Below are 24,215 nucleotides of genomic sequence, written 5' to 3'. Positions count from 1 at the left end.
CCACACCGGCTACATGCCATAAGAACTCTTGAAAAGGCTTTCGAATTTCCTTAAGACTCCCTTTAGTTCTTAAGGTCCTATCTTGTTGCTCTTTGGCTACCTTACTTGAGGCTTCCTTAAAGAATCAATTCCTTGGTTTCTTTCCATCAGACTTGGTGACCACATGCTAATTGATTGATTGAGCTTTGTTCCATATATGTATGAAAAATCGCTCCAGTGGTATGCATAACTGTCCACCGCCAAACGTCATTCTACCAATCTGTTACCGTTGAACTCTTTCTTGTGGTTTGTGGCGTGCTTCACTGGTATTTGTCACCAAGATGTTTCCCAGGTAGATTCAGTTTCTTTCCCTCCCATGCACCTTTTAGATAAAATGCCATGCCATGCTTAACTGATACACCAAAGCACCCCCTTCTTAAACGATGATACACCCAAGAAAGAGATGATATGCCACGTTGTGGTCAAGTTGACATTATGAGGTAAGTATTATCTGTACAGATGTGCTAATGTGCATAACAGAATGCTCTCATACATTTACTAACACAGGAGCAAATAAGTACTGTTCAGTGGCATATTAATAAGGTGATGAAGGTGGTAGATTTACAGTAGTGGAAATGTTGCTTTACACTTGACAATTTATGGCCACTTCACTTTGAAATGTGGGAACATCTGCAGTGCTACAGCCATAACTTAGATGCTCCTAAATTCTTACCACATTATGTTACCACGTTTCAAATTGAAGTGGCCATCAATTGGCAATGAGGCACTACTCTTATAGAAGATAGCATTTGAGTAGGTGGAACGTGGCAACAACTTAATAACCAAGCTTTGCCGCACTGAGTGGCTACCCTTCAATCAAACTGATCATTTTACCATGGTCTCTCAGCGCTCCCTGCACTCACTAGCGACAGATGTATCAGTCACATCAAAGTCATGGGAGTTATCAGTAGCAACTTACCTGTAACCATCAACAACAACAGCACCCTTTAAATACTTCAATAACATCAGGGCATAACTAATCTCACAGGAAAGTGTAATATAAAAAAGAAATATGTAGCAGAACACATTAATATAGCTATTTTTGAAGACTCCACTTCAATCAGGATATAAGAACTGAAATGTAATCTGAATAAGTGCTAACATGTTAGACTACATGTGGAGGATGTAATAATGTGTTACTTTTGCCTAAAACCCAAGTATGTTGGCTTAGCAGCATCACTAAATCCATGCAACACTAGTGCAGGGCGAGGAATCACAATAATGTAATGACAAAATGATGCAAAATTTGGTCTTGGAAACAAAAACTGTGTCACACATCAACATTAAAGATGTGATAGATTTGGGATCTGTCTGCTGCAAAACTTAAAATGCAAGTGTCTTTGGAAATACTAAAGAGGAATTAAGAGCGGAAATTGTGAAAACGCCAATAAGGCAGTGTAGGTATTGTGAAGCTGCTTATATTTTGTCAAAAAACATAAAATGTTTCCTCATGTGGCTCAATGGGATTTGAATACAATTGGTGGGAGAATGGTGCCTTAACAGGAGATATCAAGCTTTGACTGTAACCTAATGGCCTCACATTTTTAAAGAGCATACTGTTGTAATGTTCTGACACATACTTCGTACCTGAGTGGCTCTATACCCTTGTGTGAAAATCATGTCCTCCCACTACAAGCTACATAATTCACTATACAGAAATGCTGCGATTATGCCAATTTTGACTTTAGATGAGAAATGACCCCTTCCATACATCACAATGATGACAAACTATAGGGAAAGGATGCACAAGTTACTTACCTTCTGTAAGGCCGTATCTTGTACAGACATAGTCTAGGCGCAGATTCCTTACCTTAGAATTGTCTGCAGGCGCCAGACTGGATCTGGAATTTTTTTCCCGCCATACCCAAGAGCAGCAGTAGAGGGCATTGTGTGACTCTGTACTGACGTCGTTCATGTATGCGACATCACCGGAGTCCATATAAGCCCTTCCCCAAAGCACTGATACGAGTTTCTTCTGTGACTATTTACCGCGCCAGAATCGGGGAGCCATCATAGAAACTTGCTGTTGAAACAGTGTGCCATAAAAGATAGATTTTTTTTAATTAACCATTACAAAGCCGAAATGCACGGTATGTGAACACCATAAAAGAATCTCTCAGGTAAGATGGAAACAATTCAAAGAACGGGGAAGACGGGTGAGCTGGTAAGGAAATCTGCAGCTAGACTAAGTTTCTACCAGATAAGGCGTTACCGAAGGTAAGTAATTTGTTCATCTGAAAGAAGTGTCTACCCGCAGAAATAGATACCCAAGCAATACCATCTCCGGAGCAGGGTCTGCAAAGTGATTATAAGAAAAATCCCTGCATAGATCTAGCTTGTCTAAAATAAGACAAACAAGACTAGACGCTCTTAGGAAGTTAGGTGAGCAGGAGTATACACTTCACCCTAAGAACTGTGGAAAGAACCACAGGCAACCAAAGTCATAAAGATGGTGAAAGGCATGGGAATAGAGTTACCCATAGTAGAGAACAGAAACGTGTCCATAGACAATATTCAATATAACCAAAGAAATGCCCCAGCATTTGAAAGAGCACACACAGCGTCGCTTCAGTGAAGCCTCGTGCAGCTTGCCCTGGTCTTGCCGTTCAATTTCCTCATGCTGTCACCGACCCACCTTGCCTAACCTACCAAGGGAAAATATGCTTTTAAAATAAAAAATGGACATTGAACCTACAAAGGTAATGACTGTTTCACCTCGTGGGACAGCAAGTCCCATAATGCACAGAATTGAAAGGCGGCACTATGCCCAACCCACTGAGGACATTTTCTAATAAATCTCACCTGCACGAAGTGAATTCTCAATGTCCGTTCTTTGCACAAAGCCCATGAAGAAGAGGCGTGTCAGCCTCGAAACGCGTCGGTGACAGCATGAGGAAATTGAACGGCAAGACCAGGGCAAGCTGCACGAGGCTTCACTGAAGGAACGCTGTGTGTGCTCTTTCAAATGCTGGGGCATTTCTTTGGATGTAACTTTAAACACGGCGGCCAGCCGTGGAAATGAGCACCGTTTCCGTACTTGGAAAGGCTGTGGAAAGGAATCTCTTTCTCCATATAGTGCGACGTCGTCTTGCTTATTGAGCCTGCCCCCACCTTGCCTAACCTACCAAGGGAAAATATGCGTTTAAAATAAAAAATGGACATTGAACCTACAAAGGTAATGACTGTTTCACCTCGTGGGACAGCAAGTCCCATAATGCACAGAATTGAAAGGCGGCACTATGCCCAACCCACTGAGGACATTTTCTAATAAATCTCACCTGCACGAAGTGAATTCTCAATGTCCGTTCTTTGCACAAAGCCCATGAAGAAGAGGCGTGTCAGCCTCGAAACGCGTCGGTGACAGCATGAGGAAATTGAACGGCAAGACCAGGGCAAGCTGCACGAGGCTTCACTGAAGCGACGCTGTGTGTGCTCTTTCAAATGCTGGGGCATTTGTTTGGATGTAACAATATTCAATATAAATACAATACTAGGTTGCTCCCAAGGTGACATCTGACCCATGGTTGGATGTGACTTGGAAACCCAAAGGCAACAGCCAATGCCACTCAGCTATAGGGCCTTGACTTAGAAAGCCATTATGTCACTCAAACGTACTCTGCAAACTAGGTCTGGGTGGTAAACTTCGCTCCGTTCACGGAGTTTGCTGCACTGCACTCTCCTTGGAGTTCGCAGAGTGCAGAAAACTCCACTTTGAGATGTGCAATGGAGTTTTTTCCCCGCTCGTGATTGCGAACGATAAGTTCGCAAGCGCGAGCTGCCGCTTGAGTAGAATTTCTACCCGAGAGGCAGGAATACCAGCACAAACTGCAGTTCGCTCTGCACTCCGCCACTCGCGGAACTTCGTGTAGTTTTGCATAGCAAAACTCCGCGAACTACGCCCAGGCCTGTGCAAAACAAGGAGAAAATGGCCCAAGAACCAAACCCATGGGTAGCTGGGGCTTGGAGGGCCAGAGGCAATAGTGAATGCATTAGAGGCATTAGTATTCTGAGAGACACTAGAAAAGAACCTCAGAATAGATCCATGGTTGAGGGGCATGGATTAATGCAACCATTGACAGTCTATGAACTCTGAAAAAGGAGGCGTTTGTGGCCATAAGGGAAAAAGACTTGCCTGTAGGCAATAATTGAGTATGACAGATATCCTGACAGGAAAAATCAGTGCAAGGACAGCTAGAATGGTGGTTGAAAAAAGTCGGCACTTAAGTACTTCCACAAAGATAAAAAAAATGTGGATGAAACCACAAACACGACGATAAGCAGGGCTAAGGAAGAAAACACACTTTTTTTTTTAAACACCCTTGTGAAAATCACAAGAAGCGAATGAAACAGGTACACCAGAGTAGTCTATTAAAAGTGCACCCTGCTGAAGAAGAGCAAGAAGGCTGCTAAGGAAATGAAGGACACAGAGAGAAAAGAATGTCCTACTGGGAAATTAAGGGCCACACCAGTAACGTGGACAACAGCGTAAAGACTGTGGCACGTGTCCTACTGCTCCATTGAATATGTAGAGCCTTTGGAAAAACAGAATTACAGAAGAAGGATAGCAGAAAGGGTGCTCCCAGTATAGATCAAGGAAAAACAAGAGATGCACGAGAAATTGATCTCATTGAATAAGCTACAAAGAAATGCCCCTGAAGGGAGAAAAGTGAAAGGTAAGGTAAGGGATTCTAAACGTTATCCATCAACGTGGATTGCTGGGGTAAAAAGTTACAGCAATTAGGATGCAGGTCAGAGCTCATAAATTCTAGACCACAAGTGGCTCGGATAAGAAGTGCAGAACCATCTCCTATCTTGGACAGTGTAAGAAGGATAACAATAATACCTGCAGGAAGCAAGATACCACACCACGTGTCACCAGTAGGTGGGATTGAGCATTCCATGGCAGTGTCCATGGTTGTCTATCGAGAAAGAAATAAAGGACCACCATCCCCCATACAAACGGAAATAGGTGTATTTAGGGATTTAGAGTGGAGCTAAGTTTCCGTTCTACTCCGACTGTTGCGAACATGCATCCTAAAAAATGGAGGTGTGTAGCCAGGTATGATGTCGTAGCACCACTGAAGAAGCCATGGCCCGACCTACCGAATCAGTGGTATCTATCTCACATCTAATTATTATTTTAGTCACCTGTTGCCCATCTTGTATCAACTGGGTAAGCTTACCCGGGTATCGTCTGGAAGCATTGGCAACAGATGTGTCAAGGAACCCACAATGTATGGGAAAAGTATCCAAGAATACAAGATGCATTAATGCAATGCAAAGCAGACCTAGTGGAAGCAAAGATATGCCTGCCACAAGCGGACTGTCTCCTAGAATCTCCGTTTGAAGGAACATGAGGAAGAGAGTCCATATCATACTAGGTTATAGCAGCATGTCACATCAAACTATGAGGAGTAATGTGTCGGAGTAGGCAGGCCAGATTACCATAGGCCAAATGGTGTCTGTGATATATAGATCGATTTACCGGGGCCCCTGTATTGTGTTTAGCCCAGCTTCCAACAAAATGTCATATAGGGCATCACTAAAGGGAAGCACCGGCTCAACCCCTGTTTGGCCCTAATGGGGAACGCCAATTAGTGGTTCAGTAGATTTTTCTACAGAAGGAAGAGTTAATCAATCAATCAATCACAGGCATTTATATAGCGCACTACTTACCCGGAGGGTCTCAAGGCGCTAGGGGGGGGGGTGCTGCTACTGCTCGAATAGCCAGGTCTTGAGCTTCTTCCTGAAGGAGAGGTGGTCTTGGGTCAGGCGCAGGTCGGTCGGTAGGGAGTTCCAGGTCTTGGCGGCCAGGTAGGAGAAGGACCTCCCTCCCGTTGTCGTTCTTCGGATGCGGGGGACGGCGGCGAGGGCGTGGTTGGCTGATCGGAGGTGTCGTTTGGGAGCGTAGAAGTTGATGCGGTTGTTGAGGTAGCTGGGGCCTTGATCGTGTAGGGCTTTGTGTGCGTGGGTGAGGAGGCGGAAGGTGATTCTTTTGTTGACGGGGAGCCAATGCAGGTCTCTCAGATGTCCGGAGATGTGGCTGTGTCGTGGGATGTCGAGGATGAGTCTGGCTGAGGCGTTCTGGATCCGCTGGAGTCTCTTCTGGAGCTTGGCGGTGGTTCCGGCGTAGAGGGCGTTGCCGTAGTCCAGTCGGCTGGTGACGAGGGCCTGGGTGACCGTCTTCCTGGTCTCGGTGGGGATCCACCGAAAGATCTTCCGTAGCATGCGCAGGATGTTGAAGCATGACGAGGAGACGGCGTTGACTTGTCTGGTCATGGTGAGGGAGGAGTCCAAGATGAAGCCCAGGTTGCGTGCGTGGTCTGTCAGTTTGGGTGCGCTGCCCAGGGCAGGGGGCCACCAGGAGTTGTCCCAGGCAGAGGGTGATGATCCAAGGATGAGGACTTCCGTCTTGTCAGAGTTCAGTTTCAGGCGGCTGCTCGACATCCACTCGGCTACGTCTTTCATCCCTTCGTGAAGGTTGGCTCTGGCGGCGGCGGGGTCGTTGGTCAGGGAGAGGATCAGCTGGGTGTCGTCAGCGTAGGAGATGATGTTGAGGTTGTGCTGGCGTGCGATGGCCGCAAAGGGGCTCATGTAGACGTTGAAGAGTGTTGGGCTGAGCGAGGAGCCTTGAGGGACGCCGCAGACGACTTCGGTGGCCTCTGACTTGTACGGTGGTAGACGGACTCTCTGTGTTCTTCCGTTGAGGAATGAGATGATCCAATCCAGTGCCTTCTCCTGGATTCCGATGTTGCTGAGGCGCTGCACTAGGGTGCGGTGGCAGACAGTGTCGAATGCCGCGGAGAGGTCCAGGAGGATGAGGGCCGCTGTTTCTCCGTTGTCCATCAGGGCTCGGATGTCATCGGTGGCGGCGATGAGGGCGGTCTCGGTGCTGTGGTTGGCTCGGAAGCCCGACTGAGAGGGGTCGAGGGATCCATTCGTCTCGAGGAAGGCGGCCAGCTGCTTGTTGACGGTCTTCTCGATGACTTTGGCTGGGAACGGGAGGAGCGAGATGGGGCGGTAATTCTTGAGTTTGGTGGGGTCCGCTGTAGGTTTCTTGAGTAGGGCGCTGAGTTCGGCGTGCTTCCAGCTCTCCGGGAAGGTGGCGGTGTCGAAGGAGGTGTTGATGATGTCCCGCAGGTGGGGTGCGATGATTGCGTCGGCCCTGTTGAAGACGTGGTGAGGGCAGGGGTCGGTCGGAGATCCGGAATGGATGGAGTTCATCAAGCGGATGGTATCTTCGGTGCTGATCGGAGTCCAGGCGCGGAGGATGGTGGTGGGGGGCGGTGGTTCGGTTGTGACGTGCGTCGGTTGAGTGCTGAAGCTGTTGTGTATGTCCGCGATCTTGTTGTGGAAGTAGGAGGCGAGGGAGTTGCAGAGGTCTTGCGACGGGGCGATGTCGTTGTTTCCGGCGTTGGGGTTGGAGAGCTCTTTGACGATGTTGAAGAGTTAAATACAAAGTCAGAGAAGCTCCCCTTAGCATATCAGCTAAAGAGGAGCATGACTTTGTAGCATAACCAGGAGGGGAAAGAAGGCCTGAGGCTAGAGAAGACTCTAATCCACTAGCTTCAGCTACTTCAGTTAGTCAGCTATCCTCCACAAGAGGCTGAGCAGCATCAGATATGGGGTGCAGAAACCCTGACTTGTCCACATCATCTCCTAATAGTGTTCCTCATAAGGAAAAACATTGGAGGACTCCACAGAAGGTGAAAGAAAGGTGTGGAACATTTCCTCTGCACCCAACGTTGACCATTGCCGAGTTGGCGACGCCTCAAAGTTGGAAAAGGGAAAGTGGCACAGTGATGATCAGCTCTGTTGACGTCATCGGAGTCTGCTGATCGGATACAAGTGCTGAAGGTGGGAACCCCAAAGGGCTGTGCACCGGCACTGAGATAGAGTCGGCCATCAAACCAGAGGGCCAAACTGAAGCCGAGGGCGAGCCTGCTGGCAGGGACACAGTTGAGGCACCGCTCACCTCCTTAGGGCCTGAAGCCACTACAGGGGAAGGTGATGACCCAAAGTTGGCATGCAGACAAAAAAATATGCTGGCATCTGGGTCAGAGTAGCCCCGGCACCAGGGTAGATAAAGAGGCACGGGGCAAACTTGTGCATGGTGCCCTCAACCGGCAAGCAGGAGGATGCGTGAAAGGTGGAATCTCTGCACGGTGAAGTCTGGGGATGCCGTGACTTTGCCTGCGTGCATCGAGACTTACCATGGGACGACGATGGAGAGTGGCATCCATGTAAGGGCTCCTGGACTGGGCCCACAAATGGACCGTGTAGTGAATTCGAAAGACGCTCCAACAGGAAATTCTTCCAATGTTCACACAGCCCCTTCAATGAATCAATCAATACATTTGTAGAGCGCGCTACTCACCCGTGAGGGTCTCAAGGCGCTGAAGGGAGAGGGGGGGGTGCCGCTATTGCTCGAATAACCAGGTCTTGAGGTGTTTCCTGAAGGTGAGATGGTCCTGGGTCAGTCGTAGGTGTGCGGGGAGGGAATTCCACGTTTTGGCTGCCAGGTAGGAGAATGATCTCCCTCCGGTGGTGATTCTGCAAATCCGTGGGACGGTGGCGAGGGCGAGGCTCGTGGAGCGGAGCTGGCGGGTGGGTGTGTTGGACGAGAGGCGGTTGTTGAGGTATTCAGGGCCCATGTTGTGGAGCGCTTTGTGTGCGTGGGTGAGCAGCCTGAACGTGATCCTCTTGCTGACGGGGAGCCAGTGCAGGTTTCTCAGGTGGGCGGATATGTGGCTGTGGCGGGGGATGTCAAGGATGAGTCCTGCGGAGGCACTCTGTATGCGTTGAAGGCGTTTCTGAAGTTTGGCTGTGGTTCCTGCGTATAGGGCGTTCCCGTAGTCCAGTTGGCTGGTGACGAGGGCCTGGGTGACCGTCTTTCTGGTTTGGGTGGGGATCCACCGTAAGATCTTTCGGAGCATGCGCAGGGTGTTGGAACATGAGGACGAGACTGCGTTGACTTGCTTGGTCATCGTGAGGGAGGACTCCAGGATGAATCCCAGGTTGCGTGTGTGGTCCGTGGGTGTCGGTGCGGTGCCCAGTGTCGTGGGCCACCGGAGTCGTTCCAGGCGGATGGGGATCGTCCGAGGATGAGGACCTCCGTCTTGTCCGAGTTGAGCTTCAGACGGCTGTGCTTCATCCATTCTGCGACCTCTTTCATTCCGTCCTGGAAGTTGGCTTTGGCGGTGAGAGGGTCTTTGGTGAGGGAGAGTATCAGTTGGGTGTCGGCGTAGGAGATGATGTTGATGTTGTGTTTGCGTGCGAGGGGGCTCATGTAGATATTGAAGAGGGTTGGGCTGAGTGAGGAGCCCTTGGGTACGCCGCAGATGATTTTGGTGACCTCTGAGCGGAAGGGAGGGAGGCGGACTCTCTGGGTTCTGTCGAAGAGGTACGATGTGATCCAGTTCAGGGCCTTTCCTTGGATCCCAGTGTTGTAGAGGCGGGTTATTAGGGTGCGGTGGCAGACGGTGTCAAAGGATGCCGAGAGGTCCAGGAGGATGAGAGCGGCTGTCTCTCCGTTGTCCATCAGGGTCCTGATGTCATCGGTGGCTGCAATGAGGGCGGTCTCGGTGCTGTGGTTGGCTCAGAATCCAGATTGGGATGGGTCGAGCGAGTTGTTTTCTTCGAGGAATGCAGTCAGCTGTTTATTGACGGTCTTCTCGATGACTTTGGCCGGGAAGGGGAGCAGAGAGATGGGGCGGAAGTTCTTGAGGTCTTTGGGGTCTGCTGTTGGTTTCTTCAGAAGGGCGTTGATTTCTGCGTGTTTCCAGCTTCCAGGGAAGGTGGCTGACGTGAAGGAGCTGTTAATGACGTTCCGGAGGTGGGGTGCTATGATGGTGTCGGCTTTGTTGAAGATATGATGAGGGCATGGGTCGGAGGGGGAGCCGGAGTGGATGGTGTTCATGACGCGGGTGGTGTCTTCAGTGCTGATGGGGGTCCATGCGCTGAGGCTAGTGGTGGGGGTCGTTGGTTTGGTGGCTGGAGGCGGGGTCTGGGGTCCGAAGCTGTCGTGTATATCTGCGATCTTGCGGTGGGAGAATGCTTCGAGGGAGTTGCGATGGTGTGATGTCATTGTTGCTGGCGCTGGAGAGCTCTTTGACGATGCTGAAGAGTTCCTTGCTGTTGTGGGTGTTGTTGTCCAGCCGCTCTTTGAACGATGTCCTTTTGGTGGTGCGGATCATCTGGTGGTATTCGCGGGTGGCGCTCTTGAGGGCTGTCATGTTTTCTGATGTCCGTTTGTGGCGCTAAGCTTTTTTGAGGGTTCGGCATGATTTCTTTGCCATTTTGAGGGCGTCTGTGAACCATGAGGTTTTTCTGTTGGTAGTCTTACCTGGGGGTTTCTTCAGTGGAGCGAGGTCGTCGGCGCAGTTGGTGATCCACTGTCCGAGATTGTGTGCTGCGTCGTTCAAAGTAGTCATGGTTCTCTCCAAAGAACCACAAACAAAAGGAGTGAGGGTCCGTGGACAACATTTGCTGCCCACAAGACCCACAAGGTTTGAACAGAAAAGCACACTGTTTCAACTATGAAAATTTCGAACTAGGCCGAAAAGGTCTGAGATAACTGCCTCTCCGAATTCGCTTTGTAAGCGCAGAAAAAAAGAAACTTACATCAGCGCATGGGGGGTGGGCTTATATGGACTCATGGTGATGTCTCATATGTGGACGATGTCGGTACAGAGTCTCACGATGCCCTCTACCTTTGTGTTGGGGTACTGCACAAATATCGTCTGGATTTAGTCTAGTGCCTGGGGTGAATTCTAAGGTAAAGATACTGCAGGTAGACGTCTCTATCAGAGCTATGGGCAGAAATCAATACAGGATTCTAAGATGTCTTAGTCACCATGATGTCTTCATGGAAAAAGGCCAATTTGAGATCTTTCAACACTTACTCATGTTGTAGTGTATATTTAAAATGGAAGAAATCAAAAAATGATTACCTCATGGCAATCACTAGAAAATACAGCTATCTGACTACATTTCAAAACTTTTAACTTTAAACCACCACAGAACCTCAACACATCAAGTATGTGAAAAATACCCAGATTCTACTCACTTGCCAAGATGGGTTTCCCAGGTCAGACAGAGCAGGCAGCCTTCCAGGCACATTGAATTCTTGCAGCTTCGAATTATGAAGATGTAAATGGGTAGGCTTCCAGACACAAGAGGTTTGTGAATGGTGTATTATTTCATTCCCCATTCTTTTATTGTCAGGGCTTTAGACACCCACGTTTGTTATAAACGTTGTGGATAAGTGACAGAGCCTTAGGACAATACCTAACACCAGTGTCCTTGTTGACATTTTCCATCTTCTGTTGTGTTTTGGGGACTGCGCTTTCAGACAACTGCTCTTGGATTCTAGGCGTGCTTCTGCTAGTTGCTGTAAATGATCCATCTAGGCTGAGCTGGTGCAGCGATGCTATGCTTAGAGGTTGTATGCCGGGGACTACTTATTGAAGACTGTTAGACATGCAATTGACTTCATTGACTGGTAGAAGATCCTATTGTTCTTGCCAGACCAGTTAAAAATACAACATTTGGCCCCACTAGGACTAATGCAAGGAAGGCTTCCCTTAAGCTTGTTAGAGAGGTAAGCTGCATTTCAAGGTGGTGCATTGTTGAATTGAAATATTTTGTACTTTAAGAGCCAAGGCATTAAATTAATGTTGCAATTGCAAGCGTTTATTCTGTATAATCCTGTCATCTAGTAGTTAATAACATGGTGCATTGTTCAATTACATTTTAAGAATTGTGTGGTGTCAACCACAGCATGGCTTTAATATTTGATGATGATGTTTTCAATGCTCAACATCTAAGATGACATATTCATGAAGAATTTTGTATCAAGTATGAGGGAATGATCGCAGTGTTTTAAACATCAAAAATAGCAATCTTGATTGACAGCACCACCGACCACATTGGAATTGCACATGAATGTCCAACCACTTAAAGCTTTAAAACAACTATTGTTTCTTGGCAGCATAAAATGATTCTGTTTGTAGACAGCAAAGTAGTATTCCCCCTCTATGGGCATGGGTGGGAAGTTGGACAAATAGCAAATAGCTTTCCTAGTACTGTCTGCCCTATTGCTGCATCCTGTCACATTGAAATAGACACACTGATGAACAAGTGTCTAAGAACCATGCTGCAGCAATTCACCTCTATGACAGTGACATGTTTCCAATAAAAGCTCAATGGTGCATCATTCTTAATTATGGAATGAGATCCTTGTGTAGTGTCTTGTTATGTCATAAATAACATAAATTAATACAATAGACAGTCCAGCATAAACTACATATCACATGGTTTTCCCCTAATCCAAAAAGCAAACCTCAGAATGCAAGATATTTCCCTTCATATCAATATAGTGAAGAATTTACTTGAAGCCCATGTCGGCAGTGCAGCCAAGAGTTGTGAGAGGACCATTTATGTTTCTCTAGAAACATATGAATACGCTGTGTTCCAAATAAAAACAGACTGTCTCCTTGAAAAATGTAATTGTAATTACACGTTCCTACATGGATCCACTGCATGATATAGCTTTAAACAAATGAAACAAAAATAGTAAATTGCGCACAACTGTGAATATGATTGGGGCTTTATGGGACTAATAAGCCAGTACACTGGATGTCACAAAATGTTTCTACTGTGCTGAGTAACACTTTCTGGTAGTTGATCTTCTCTTGAGAAAATTCATAAATGTTTGGGGGGTAAAGTAAAATAACCAAATTCCAGGACTTTGTGAGGTATGCTGGAAAAGCCAGAGACTTTCAAGATGGGTTCAAGATGACTAAGGTGACTCTACTCCATTACCAAAGTACTATGGTCCACCAACAATTTACAGTGTAGATTCTGTGACTTTATCAACAAATGTGAGAATCACGTCATCCTGACTCTTTTTGCTGGACTTAGTATTTGTTGTGTGCATGAAAACATAAACGTTATCATTGACCTAAATTGTGTGGCTTGTCTTTTTGTGCTTTGACCAGAGGAGGGATTTGGGTGAAGATTTTGCCAGTTTCATATGTCCTCCAAGATAAACTTCAGGACACAACATAGAAATGATAAGCAGTTCTTTGTCACAAAAGTTCTATCCAGTCTTCATCCTAGGTCTCATTATTTCATGCCCAGCTCTTCTCTCATTGGACGTTTTGTCCCGTGATCTGTTCCATACAGAAGTAAGAGCTGTGGGTTGAGGGGGTACTCATTATTCCATGGATCTCATGGTCCATCTCATGGTGGAAAGAGGCACAGTATAGAGAGGTATGTTTGTATGCATGGAAACAGGCAAATGAGAGCCTGTGTTATTTAGGTAGAGTCACCTCAAAGTTATGCAATAGGACGCGTAAGGAAGAATCGGAGCAATGAAGATTTCTGGTCACCTATCTGGATATGCACAAAAAACAAGGCTACAGTCACCAGAAATGTTTCTCCCTTGGACAGCTAATTTCGAATGTCTGCTTATCAACCGTGAAACCTTAGTTCACTGCAACACACATATTAAAGAAACTGGTTAGCATCTCTGATAAAAACAATGATAAATAGTTGAGCATTGTTTCTTACTATTTTTGATATTCTGAGGAATGGTCATCTGGGTTTTTTCCCTATTGTAACTCTGTGTTTCTGCTCCCTTTACTATGTTTTGATGCTATTTCAAAATGTGCACTGACATTAGACTAACATGTCAGAATTGTTTTTTAGCACTGCTGGTGATATTAATGCTTGTACATTTCATATGTTATTGTAAGTAAGCAGCAGACATACCCTGCTGCATTAGAACAATTTATAAACCTTAACTAAAACTTAGAAATCAAAAGGATCCTGTTTTGGAAATCAATACATTTCACTTTTCTGTGAAGCATGCCCTTTATGCCACCTTCTATTTTGTTCTAACTCCTTCAAAGATGTTAACTAGAGCTTACCTGCTGGCTCATTTGTTTTATGTTAGACAAGCTCTCTTCTTTTATGTGAGTCTGGTCACCTACCTTTTTATGGAAGTTAGCATGGTAAAGATACTGAGGCGCCTGGTCCTTTCTGCGCTCATCAGATACACACAAACACATCAACACAATATTCCAAAAGTCAAAGGAAGGATTTGGAAGCCTTCACCATCTCTCACCCCAACACTTATCAGTCAACCTCATAATCATTCAACCCTCACTCAGTCCTCTGATCTTTCATCAGCCCTGTCCTTCACAATTTGAGTTGTCCTAAACAAGACAGGTGAGGGAAAGAAGGCGGGAAAGGGGAAAGGCAAAGGAGGAGAAAAATCGCTGAGCGAACACGAGAGAGGGAAAACAGATGGAGAAGAAGGCTGAAAAAACAGGGAGATTAAACCAGTGACAAAACCTTATTCAACAAAAAGACATGTTCACTTGTACGGTAGATTTTTCTCTTGGAAACATCTGAAGGTGGGTTTCATAGCAACATATAAAGAAGAAGGGTTAGGAAGTGGAGGAAGTAGACGAGGAAGTTTAACAACTGAACGAATATCAGGAATGCAACAAAAGGGATTTTTTTCTAAACAAAAATGGAAAAGAGAGAAAAGGTTAAGGACAGGAGTGCAGACAGAAGGAAGGCACAAGGAATTTGTGAAGGCGGTGGTGGTTTCAGCTGGCAAACGGGCAGGAAAATGGGCAAGCAGGCGGGAGAAGGGTAAGCAAACGGTGAGGGGTGGGAGGTTTGAAGGAAGGTGGAGGAGGGAGTGTACCGAACAGGAGGGTTGGATACGTGAAGGCTAAGTGGTCTTATACTGGTCATACTTGCCCTTGAATTTCTTGTTTGGTGCTGTGTGAGTCCACGACAGAAGAGAGAGCAAGAAAACAAAAAAAGAACGGAAAAAGAAAAAAGAAACAGAAAAAAAGAGGGGGGCGGGTGGAAAGGAGGAGGGGGTTACAAACAATATTTTATTCAATCGCCGTTTGAATAAAAATATTGTGTCTCATAATCATACTGAAAAGAAATCAAAATAATCTCCAGCAAAGAACGACATGAAAAGAAAGCAAAGCCAACTGCAGAAAACACCACAGAAATGGGACATGGCCCACGCGGTAGGGGAGGGGCGATCCGCGGCTGGGTCCACATGACACATTAACGGCTTGTCCGTTTAACAACAGAAAATAATGATCAAGAATTACTTCATGAATGAGAAAAAAGGGCAAATGCTGAATGATCTCGACACACAAAAAGATCCAGAGCCATACTGTGAGGAGTCTAGATAAAAGTTTAGAAGATGGCAGAAGCATGATAGAGGACAGAAATGAAGTGAAGACTAGGAGTAAGAAAAAGAAAAAGAAAAAACAGACTAAAGGAGGTCACAGGAAGTAAAGTGATAGAAAGAAATAGAAGGGAAGTGAAGGTGGGTTGGGGAGGTAAGCTAATAGCAGGAAAGATAGAAAATGGTAAAGAAGGAGGAGGAGAGAGAAAAATGGGATAAGGAGAATTCGATGGAGTGAAGCCTTTGAGTGATATAATAGTGAAGGAAAAGGAGTCGGACCCAACATAGAGTGGTGAGCATAGTGAAGTGAGAGGGTAGGATGATAATCAGGAAGGGAAAATTGTGCAATAGAATATGAGTGTCGCATAACATAGTAATTACCCAAAGAGATGTAAAGATTGCATTAAGAGAGAATGGTAAGAAAAAGAGAAGTGGTGTTTCATGAGAATAAAGACAACGTGAAGAGGGATGGGAGATGGACAACAAGTTAAGCAAATAATATGGTTAGGAGGTGAGAGGGTGCAAGGACGAAAAGACAAAATGTCTGAACAGGACGAAATGTAGACAGAAAGTAAGCAACAGAGGGATGAAGCAAGAGTTGCAAGCGAGAACTAAGAGAGTAAGGTATATGACCATTGCAAATGAGGAGAGAACAAAACAGTGTGTAGCACATGAATAGAAACAAAATAAGGAAGAAAAGGGGTAAATGATTAATGCAGCATGAGATATGAGGAACTAAAACATGGAGAAGGAAGAAGAACGCCAACCAAAATGAGGGACAAAAGGAAGACTGAGACACAAGAAAAGCACATATATAAAAGTAAATACACAGAACAGTGGTGAGAATGAAACTGGAAGAGAGAAAGGAGTGAGAGAAGTCCATAGGGGAGTGAAAGAGAAGGGGCTATGGAAAAAAGAGGCAGATAGATGTGCACAGGATAAGTGGAAAACACAAAGTGAATAGTAGAAGTGGGAGCAGTGAGGCACATGGAGAATGAGAGGGGATATGGTTCAGAGCAAGAGGGAAGTAGGAAGGGAGAAAGGTGGAGAGAAAAGACCAAAAGAATGTCAAAAAGAAGAGACAGAAGATAAAGAAGTAAAAGACAGAACTAAAAGAAAAAGGAAAAGAGAACTAAAGGAAATAAGGCACAGAAGGCAAAAAAAATGAAAGCGAACCAAAGGTTGAGGGAAGTGAAAGCAGCAAACGAAACAGAGGGAAGGAAGAAATCAATGTTATAGGAAGGAAAGAAGGAAGGACAGAAAGGAAGGACAGGAGGCAGGGGAATGGAGGAAGGACAGAAAACAGAAAGAAAGACAAGAGAAAGAAAGGAGGGAAAGAACGAACTGAACAAAGGGAAGGAGTGGAAGAAAGGATATGAGAATAGAGAATGGGAAACAGAAGGGAAGTTATGAAAAGAAAGAGGCCTAAAGGAGGACAGTGATGAAGAAATACAAGAAGGAAGGAAGGTATGAGGAATGAAGCTCGGGTGAAAAGAATGAAGTAGAGAAAGGAAGACGAGCAAGATGAATGGAGGAACAAAGTGAGGAAGAAAGAAGGGATGAAGAAAGAAAGGTTGGAAGAGAGTAGGGAAAGAAGAAAATAAGAAAGAAATTATGGATAAAAGGGAGTAAGTAAAAACACCATGAAGGCCAGAAGAAAAGAAAGTAATTGAAGGAAAAATGGGAAGACAGGAAGGGTGAAGGAAAGAAGACTACATAGAAGGAAAGAAGGAAGGAAGAAAGAGGGGAAGTTAGGAAAGAAGGAGGGCAGAAAGGAAGACATTGAAGAAATATTCATGCAGGATGGAAAGGATAAAGGAGGAAGACAACAGGATGAAAATAATAAAGCAGAGAAAGAAAGGAGGGTGAGACAGATGGATGGAATAAATAAATGTAAAGAAAGTAGGGATGGAGGAAGAAAGGTAGGAAGAAAGGCTGCAAGAGAGTAAGGAAAGAAGAAAGAAATTATGAAGAAAATGGAGCAAGGGAAAATACAAGGAAGGGACGAAAAATAGAAGCACGAGATAGAAGGAGAAAGGAAAGGAGTAAGAAAGGAAGGGTCAAGGAAAGAAGGATGAAGGGAAGAAAGAATGACGTTATGAAAGAAGGGGAAGGAAGGACTGAAAGGAGGGATGAGATAAAGATGGAACATAGAAATAGACTGACCGAGATTTTAAAGAATGTGCAAGTGGAGTAAAGGAATATCAAATGAGAGGATGGGGTCAAGAGAAAGTAAGAGGGGTACCGGAAAGAGAAATAGAAAGGTTTGAAATGTGTTTGACGAGAGAAGAGAGGTTGGCTCTCACAGAAATGACAGATCTGTTTAAATATAAATGGATCAATAAATAAAAAATAATCATGGCTGAATAGAAATTTGAAAGGGAATAGAAAACAAAAAAAACACAAAAGCACTGCAAGCTTCTCAAATCCCTCTGGTGCAAGCAGTGATGGAAGACTGGCCAACATCAGGGCCTGCGGCAGTGACTGGAGCAATGCCGCCACAGGTTCCATGACAGCACTCCCAGATCAATGACACAGAGGAGAGCTGATAGCCTGGAAGGCGCAGCTCCCCTGGAATGAAAAGCCCTTCCCACCCACCTCCCCACCCAAGAGCTTATGGTTCATGCGAAGACGGTAACATGTCACCGTGCTACACAGAAGTCATGGCCTTTCATAGGGCTGAAGGCGGGATCCAGGGCAGGTGATCTGAGTGGCAACAGAAGTGGTCACTTACACTGTACTTGGAGGATTTGGTCACTCAAGTTTGCGCGTAGGTAGAAAGCACTGTAGAGAGGCAAGACCAGGCCCACACTGCAGAAAGAGAAAAGAGGAGTTAGAGAAATTAACTGATTTCAAGGGATAGCAGTGAGGTTCAACCAGTGCATAGAAGTAATGGAGTATGGAGGGATGAGGTGAAATGCAAGAGGAAAGGTAAAACAATGAGAATAAAACCAAATACAATAAAGGTATGAGAAATATAAATGTTTTAGTTAAGCAGGACGAGGCACACAAGGTGGAAAAAAGAATCAAAGAAAGATGAAGAGCACAATATTGTTAACTACATTTATGTAACCGAACATTTTGAAAATCAAGCTTATTTTTACGTTTTCCACTGTTCTTTATATTTGCTGCCCAGATAGGAGCCTGCTGAGATGAAGGCATGGCACTGACTCTAAGCAAAGGTGTGACTGTATTTGTAGTCAATGCCCATGTGACTGGTGAAAGTAAAAAAAGACCAAGAGTAACTGAGTCCAAGTCACAGCAAATTAACAATGAGACGTGAATTGAGTTCAAAGTCATGCGGGTAAAGGCATGGAGATGTTCCATGAGCCTTAGACTAGAGGGTCAATATCAGGATCAAGGGGAACATAAGTATATCGAGGGGACTGAAGCCACTGTCTGGGGCAAATCCATGTGGATCTTCTGATTAACTCTGCACCAGCCTGCCCTTAGAAAGACTCCAAAGTTCCAGCAAACCTTTGTCTGGCTTGAAGGTAGGGCTCAAGGTCCCACATTGAGGGTTCTAAAGTCAAATGCAACAGCCATGGCATCCAAGTCCAGCAGATCAGAGCTCTGCAGCCTGTAGCCTCGAGTTCAAAGGCAGGTATCTATAAATACCCAGCCTTTTGCACTACATCACTCCTATGAGGCAGAAATAATGGGATGGAACACATCTCAGATCTCTGAAAGCAGCATGCTCCACAGTTAAACATAGCACAATTGGTGTCCAAGTTTAATGTCCTGAGTCTTGAAGTTGCAGTCCATGGTCTGCTGTGAGATTATGTTGATTCAAGGGCCCAAGAAACCCAGGATTTCAAAACTGAGTCCTGATATCCTGAGTGCAAAGCAAGGATTGAGGGCCATGGGATGAAAGTCTACAGAGGCAGAATCTGGAGTTACATTTTTACAGGGTACCCCAAAGTGCCCAAAGTCAAGATTTCCCCAACAGGAACCAAAGACAAGGGAACCCAACTAGAGAAATGATGGTACGGAATCAAAAGTTTGAAAGTCAGTGATAGTGTAAGTCAGAATCCAAGATTTGTGTGCATGCTGGCTTCTCACATCATGACTACCATTAGATTGGGATGTAAACAAGCATTAGAAAAAGAAGAAATCAGACAGCCTTCAGTAGCTATCCAGGAAGAATACTGAATACAGCTCATTATAATGCATGTGATTTGATTGCATGCCATTACAGCGCGGTCGTTATAACGAACGCATTTTTAGTACGCAATACCATTACATCGCAAGTCATTACAACGACTTGCTGTAGGGGGCGTTCTGGAGTTAGGAATAGTATTATTTACTATTCCCACTCCAGTTTGCACAACAACAGGGAAGGTGTTGGATTTTAAATCCAATACCAGTGCGCCCCCTACAGCAAGTCGTTGTAATGACTTGCAATGTAATGGTATTGCATACTAACTATGCGGTCGTTGTAACGGCCGCGTTGTAATGGCATTGAGTTGTAGAGGCTGTTTCCCAGAATACTCAGTATTAGTTTACTTAGGTTTACTTTCACACCAGCTTACAATTTTATTGAGTCTCTGGAGTATCCCATCTGTCTGGTAGGCAATCTGCTATTGCTCCTATTCCAGATAAGTTTGACTCCCACATTCATCCTTAAAGTCTTAATTCCCCACCCACACTATTATAGTCTCTGAAATTGATGCTCTCAACACCCCATGCACATTCCTTATAACTTCTAGCCACCATGCTGTATCAGCCATACATTTAGGGTGCATTGCACTGCTACTTACCTGTAATTGGTACTTTTTATTGGTGCCCATGTGTATATTCGGATCGCTTCATCAATGTACCTCTAGAATATATAAACAGACAAGAATGTAATATTTAAAGGAAGTATCTTCATTATGAAGAAAAACTGCTAGCTTCACATAAAAGCACCAATGCTAGGATGAACTTTACTAGAGAAGATGTCACAATGCTAGAATACAAATTGCAGCAATCTCCCTCTCAGAGTAATGTAAGTGTGTCATTTAAGGCTTGCAATGGGTGACCGGCATGTATACCCTTATTGTGTAACCTGTGATATTGGTGGCCTGATTTGCAGCCCATGTCTTAACCAATTTACTATTGATCCTTGTATGCTTTTTGCATATGCTACTGTTAGTACTTCTGTGCTTGTGACATAAAAATCTTTACTGGCTAATATTCTGTCAGTTTGGATATTCAATAAAGATTTTAAAACTTGGACTTCTTCATCACAGATATTGGACATGTGCTGTTGTCAGTTATGTAGGTCAGAATCATTATAAATAAATTACAAAAATAAACATGGAAAATCACTGGTTTTTGAAGATTCGATTCTGTAAATAAAAGTTATGCTGCCAAATAGCTTGCAAGATTCTCATTTATTTATATTGAGAATATACATTCCTAATACGTAATCTGCCATTTATGAGCTCCTTATTTGTTAACTAATAAGTGCTAGTGCCCAACGTTTTCACAGAATCCCATGGCCAGTACTGCTGAATGTCTCATGCCTGTTCCATCTGCTACTCAACACCCCTGGCCTTCTATCTTACTCTTGCTGGTTCTTTTTGTCCCCGATTCCCTCTTTTCTCATTTTTTTCCTCATCATGCTCTTCCTATTTTTTTGGCCCCTTTTCTGCCTTTTTCTCTTTCAAAGTCTAATGAATTAGAACTAAGTCCCGGTCCAAAAAAAGGAGTTAAGGTGAGCTCCACCTACAACCACTGGCTCAAATTAGCCACTGATTTAGATGGGAAAACATGCAAAAATAAAAGTTACACATAGGAATCAAAAACAGCTAACAACAACTGAAACATTCAGGTTTAAAAAACACCAAAGGAATTCGAGATGAAAACCAAAAAATAGTTTATTGTTGGAAAGGTTGAAAACTGGAGAAAAGCAAATGATAACTGGCAGTGGGCACCCTCATAGGTCTTAATTATGAGTCTGGCAGAGCAGTATTTCTGGGAAAGATACTGCTGTACCAAACTCTAGCTTCCTGATGTCCACACTAATGGGGATTAACTGGTTTGGGAACAACAGGCTCAGATTTACCAGGTGCAGGTGAAACTGCTACTGAGTGGGGCAGGGACTGACAGTTGAGGAACAACTCAACTCCCACCAACTTCCTTAAACACCACCGATGAAGTGAGGCAGCATATAATACTCCCACCTGTTGCACAAAGCCCTTCCTGCCACCCAGGGGATCTCCTAACCACCTGCCTCCCATCCCCAGGAATCCTACACCCGATAATATTTCCCAGCTGCAACTGACCCCATCTTTCCCTATGAATTGGGGAAAACTATGCAGAAAAGAACCCAGTATTTCAAGGACAAAACCTTTGATCACAAGATTTAGGTCAGGAGACACTAAACACAGTTATTATTTCTGAAACCTGAGCCCGACCACCTCATAATGGAACTTAGATGAAGCCCCGCTCAAAAGAACACACAACTCTGTTGAGTGAGTGAGGAATTACTACTTTGATCAAAAGGTCACTGATTTCATGATGAATATAATGAAAGATTGAAGAAAACAACATCTGAAAAGTCATCTATGGGCAAAATCGACCAATGGGGCATCTTCAGAAATTAAGCGTGATTCTATGAAACTCAGTGAAAGATGACAATGTGGGTGGAACTGTGGGCTTGACTGAATGGTGTGTGGAAATGGAAAATCCTTTAATTTAAAAATTAAGTATAATGGGGCTAATCTAGAGTTGCAGAGGTCTTTAAGTCGTCCCCCGTGACTTCGACTGCCAAATTTAGAGTTCACCATCAGCCCTGGAGTGAACTCCATGGCTTTTTTTTAACGACTGGCATGCCGGTTAAGACAAAGCCATTTCAAAGTTTAGTGAGCAACCATTATTGGTGATGGGTGCTTATATCTAACTTTTAAACGTTTTTTCTTTTCCCGAAACAAACTCCCAAAGTGGGAGTTTGTTTTTGGAAAAAGAAAAAAATAATGGCCGCCAATACCATGGAAGTCCTCTCCCATGGTGCGGGGGTCATATTTCTTTTTACTGTCCCTCACTGCCAGGATATGCTTGACAGTGATGGATAGTAAAAAATCTAAAGCAATCCACCCACCATCTTAAATTAGGGTGGACGGTTGGATGGCTTACCACAACACGTTGTGATTTCCTCAGGCCATCGGATGAAGGTTCACCTGACTCAAAATCTGGCAGGCGACCTGCACGTTTAGTGGACAGGGTACAACTGTCATACCCTAAATTGAATCCTAAATCTGGAAGAAAGTCAACTGGCGGGATTTCAATTCCACTGTTGGATCTCCCTCTAGATTTACCACTTCTGCGCAATCTCAGAAAATGTAATCCAAGTTACATTTAGAAAATGGACCAAGAACACACGGCCCATCATGGCAAAATGGATCACATCTATCAACATTAAAGCAGGTCCAACACCAAACCCTACAAGTTTAGCAAATAATTGACATTGTGGCAAAATAAACAATATGCTTGTTTCAGAATGTTCTTGATGCACAACCCCACAAGTCAAACTAGAAGCTAAGCCATAACTGCTCCAGACATCAACAGAATCCACTGACTAGAACTGATCAAATCAGGACAAGAACAAAAAATCATATTGCTAATGTAACCCCAAGTAAAAGGAGGGAATTCGATAGATTGATAGACAACTCTGGACCAGGTACAACATATCCTGAGGGTGTAGATGGACTCAGTCTTGCACAGTTATGATGTTTATGTTGTCCAAATGCACAGTTTACTGTAATAGTATGAACCGTATGACAATATATTTGCCCATGTTTTTCTCTACACATACAAATACACTTCCAATCCACATTATTGCCTATCCTAGCTTCAAAAAATGTTAAAAACCATTCCTATTCAATTTCATTTCTATCTCATCTTAACTCACCACTCCATTACTTCATTATTAACCTGTCCCTAGACCAATTCCTCTCACAAGGCCAGATGTAGTAAGCCACTTAGCAGTCACAAAGCATACAACTGGCTACATCACAGGGCTTGCAACCACTAAATGGATTTATTACATTTACTAAGATAATTTTGTGATTTGTTGACAGGTTACTGAATCATAAAACGGGTTTAGCAAACCATAAAGAATAGCCATTTGGAAGGAGTGTGTTTAGGGTTTTACTTGCAGATTGAGATTCTCTGTGGGATGTATCAACAATTTGCAACTGAAATCCAGTCGCTAAACATTGAAAAGTTACTAATTCTTTAGTTGGGGTGGTAACATGTCCGCAAAAGTGAAAGAGTTCTTGGAGCCCTTTCCCCTTTGTGAATATTAAAAAGTTTGTTAGGAAGTAGGCAATGGCCAAAGAAACCACTGCCATCTCTCAAACAAACTTAAAAACAAAAAATAAATACACTGCCTTTTAAAGGCAGTCCTGTTTCCTATAAGGAAAATTGGCTGCATTTAAAAACAAAAAGTTTACTTTATTTAAATGTGAATACAGACACGGTGGTCTGCTAATACGAGCAGACCACTACCTAGTTATGGAGTCCAATAGCAGTGAGCCACAATTGGTGAACTAACTCATGAATATTTATGAGGTATGTCAGATTGTGTCCCGCCACAATTTGGAATTTTGTGAACTGATGTATTAGTACATAGGTGAATCCACAACATTTCTTTCCATTCACACAAAAGTTTATGCACAACCTGCGACCAGTTTCTATGAATGGAAATTTCATACATCTAGGCCAAAGTCACTTACCTTTTGCTAACACAATCCTCTTTGATCACAACCATAATTCTCCTTTACACCACCACATTATCTCAGCCGTAATTCATTCTCAATTCGTGGTATACTTCCCACCACCACCCATATTTTCCTCATTTCATTCCCTCTCTATATATGCAACCATTTTCCCTCATTAACTGATACTTATTTACTGAACTTTTATTCTGTCACGTTTACACACAACCTAGTCCCAGAGCCTC

General features: G+C 44.3%; 1 protein-coding gene across 1 annotated transcript in view; it reads right to left on the bottom strand.

The window, feature by feature from the left end:
* The window catches only part of CACNA2D2 (calcium voltage-gated channel auxiliary subunit alpha2delta 2), a 1,696,410-nt gene that overhangs the window by 239,767 nt on the left and 1,432,428 nt on the right, over positions 1-24,215 (bottom strand). The window contains exons 21-23 of the mRNA XM_078661304.1: positions 20,029-20,090; positions 18,003-18,079; positions 14,818-14,838 (exon numbers count right to left, since the gene is read on the bottom strand). Of these exons, the coding sequence (XP_078517430.1) occupies positions 14,818-14,838; positions 18,003-18,079; positions 20,029-20,090 (160 nt within the window). The remainder of the gene's footprint in view (positions 1-14,817; positions 14,839-18,002; positions 18,080-20,028; positions 20,091-24,215) is intronic.

This window comes from Lissotriton helveticus, chromosome 9, assembly GCF_964261635.1.
Source record: "Lissotriton helveticus chromosome 9, aLisHel1.1, whole genome shotgun sequence".
In the NCBI taxonomy this organism is placed as follows: domain Eukaryota; kingdom Metazoa; phylum Chordata; class Amphibia; order Caudata; family Salamandridae; genus Lissotriton; species Lissotriton helveticus.
This window is presented reverse-complemented; position numbering and strand designations above follow the sequence as displayed.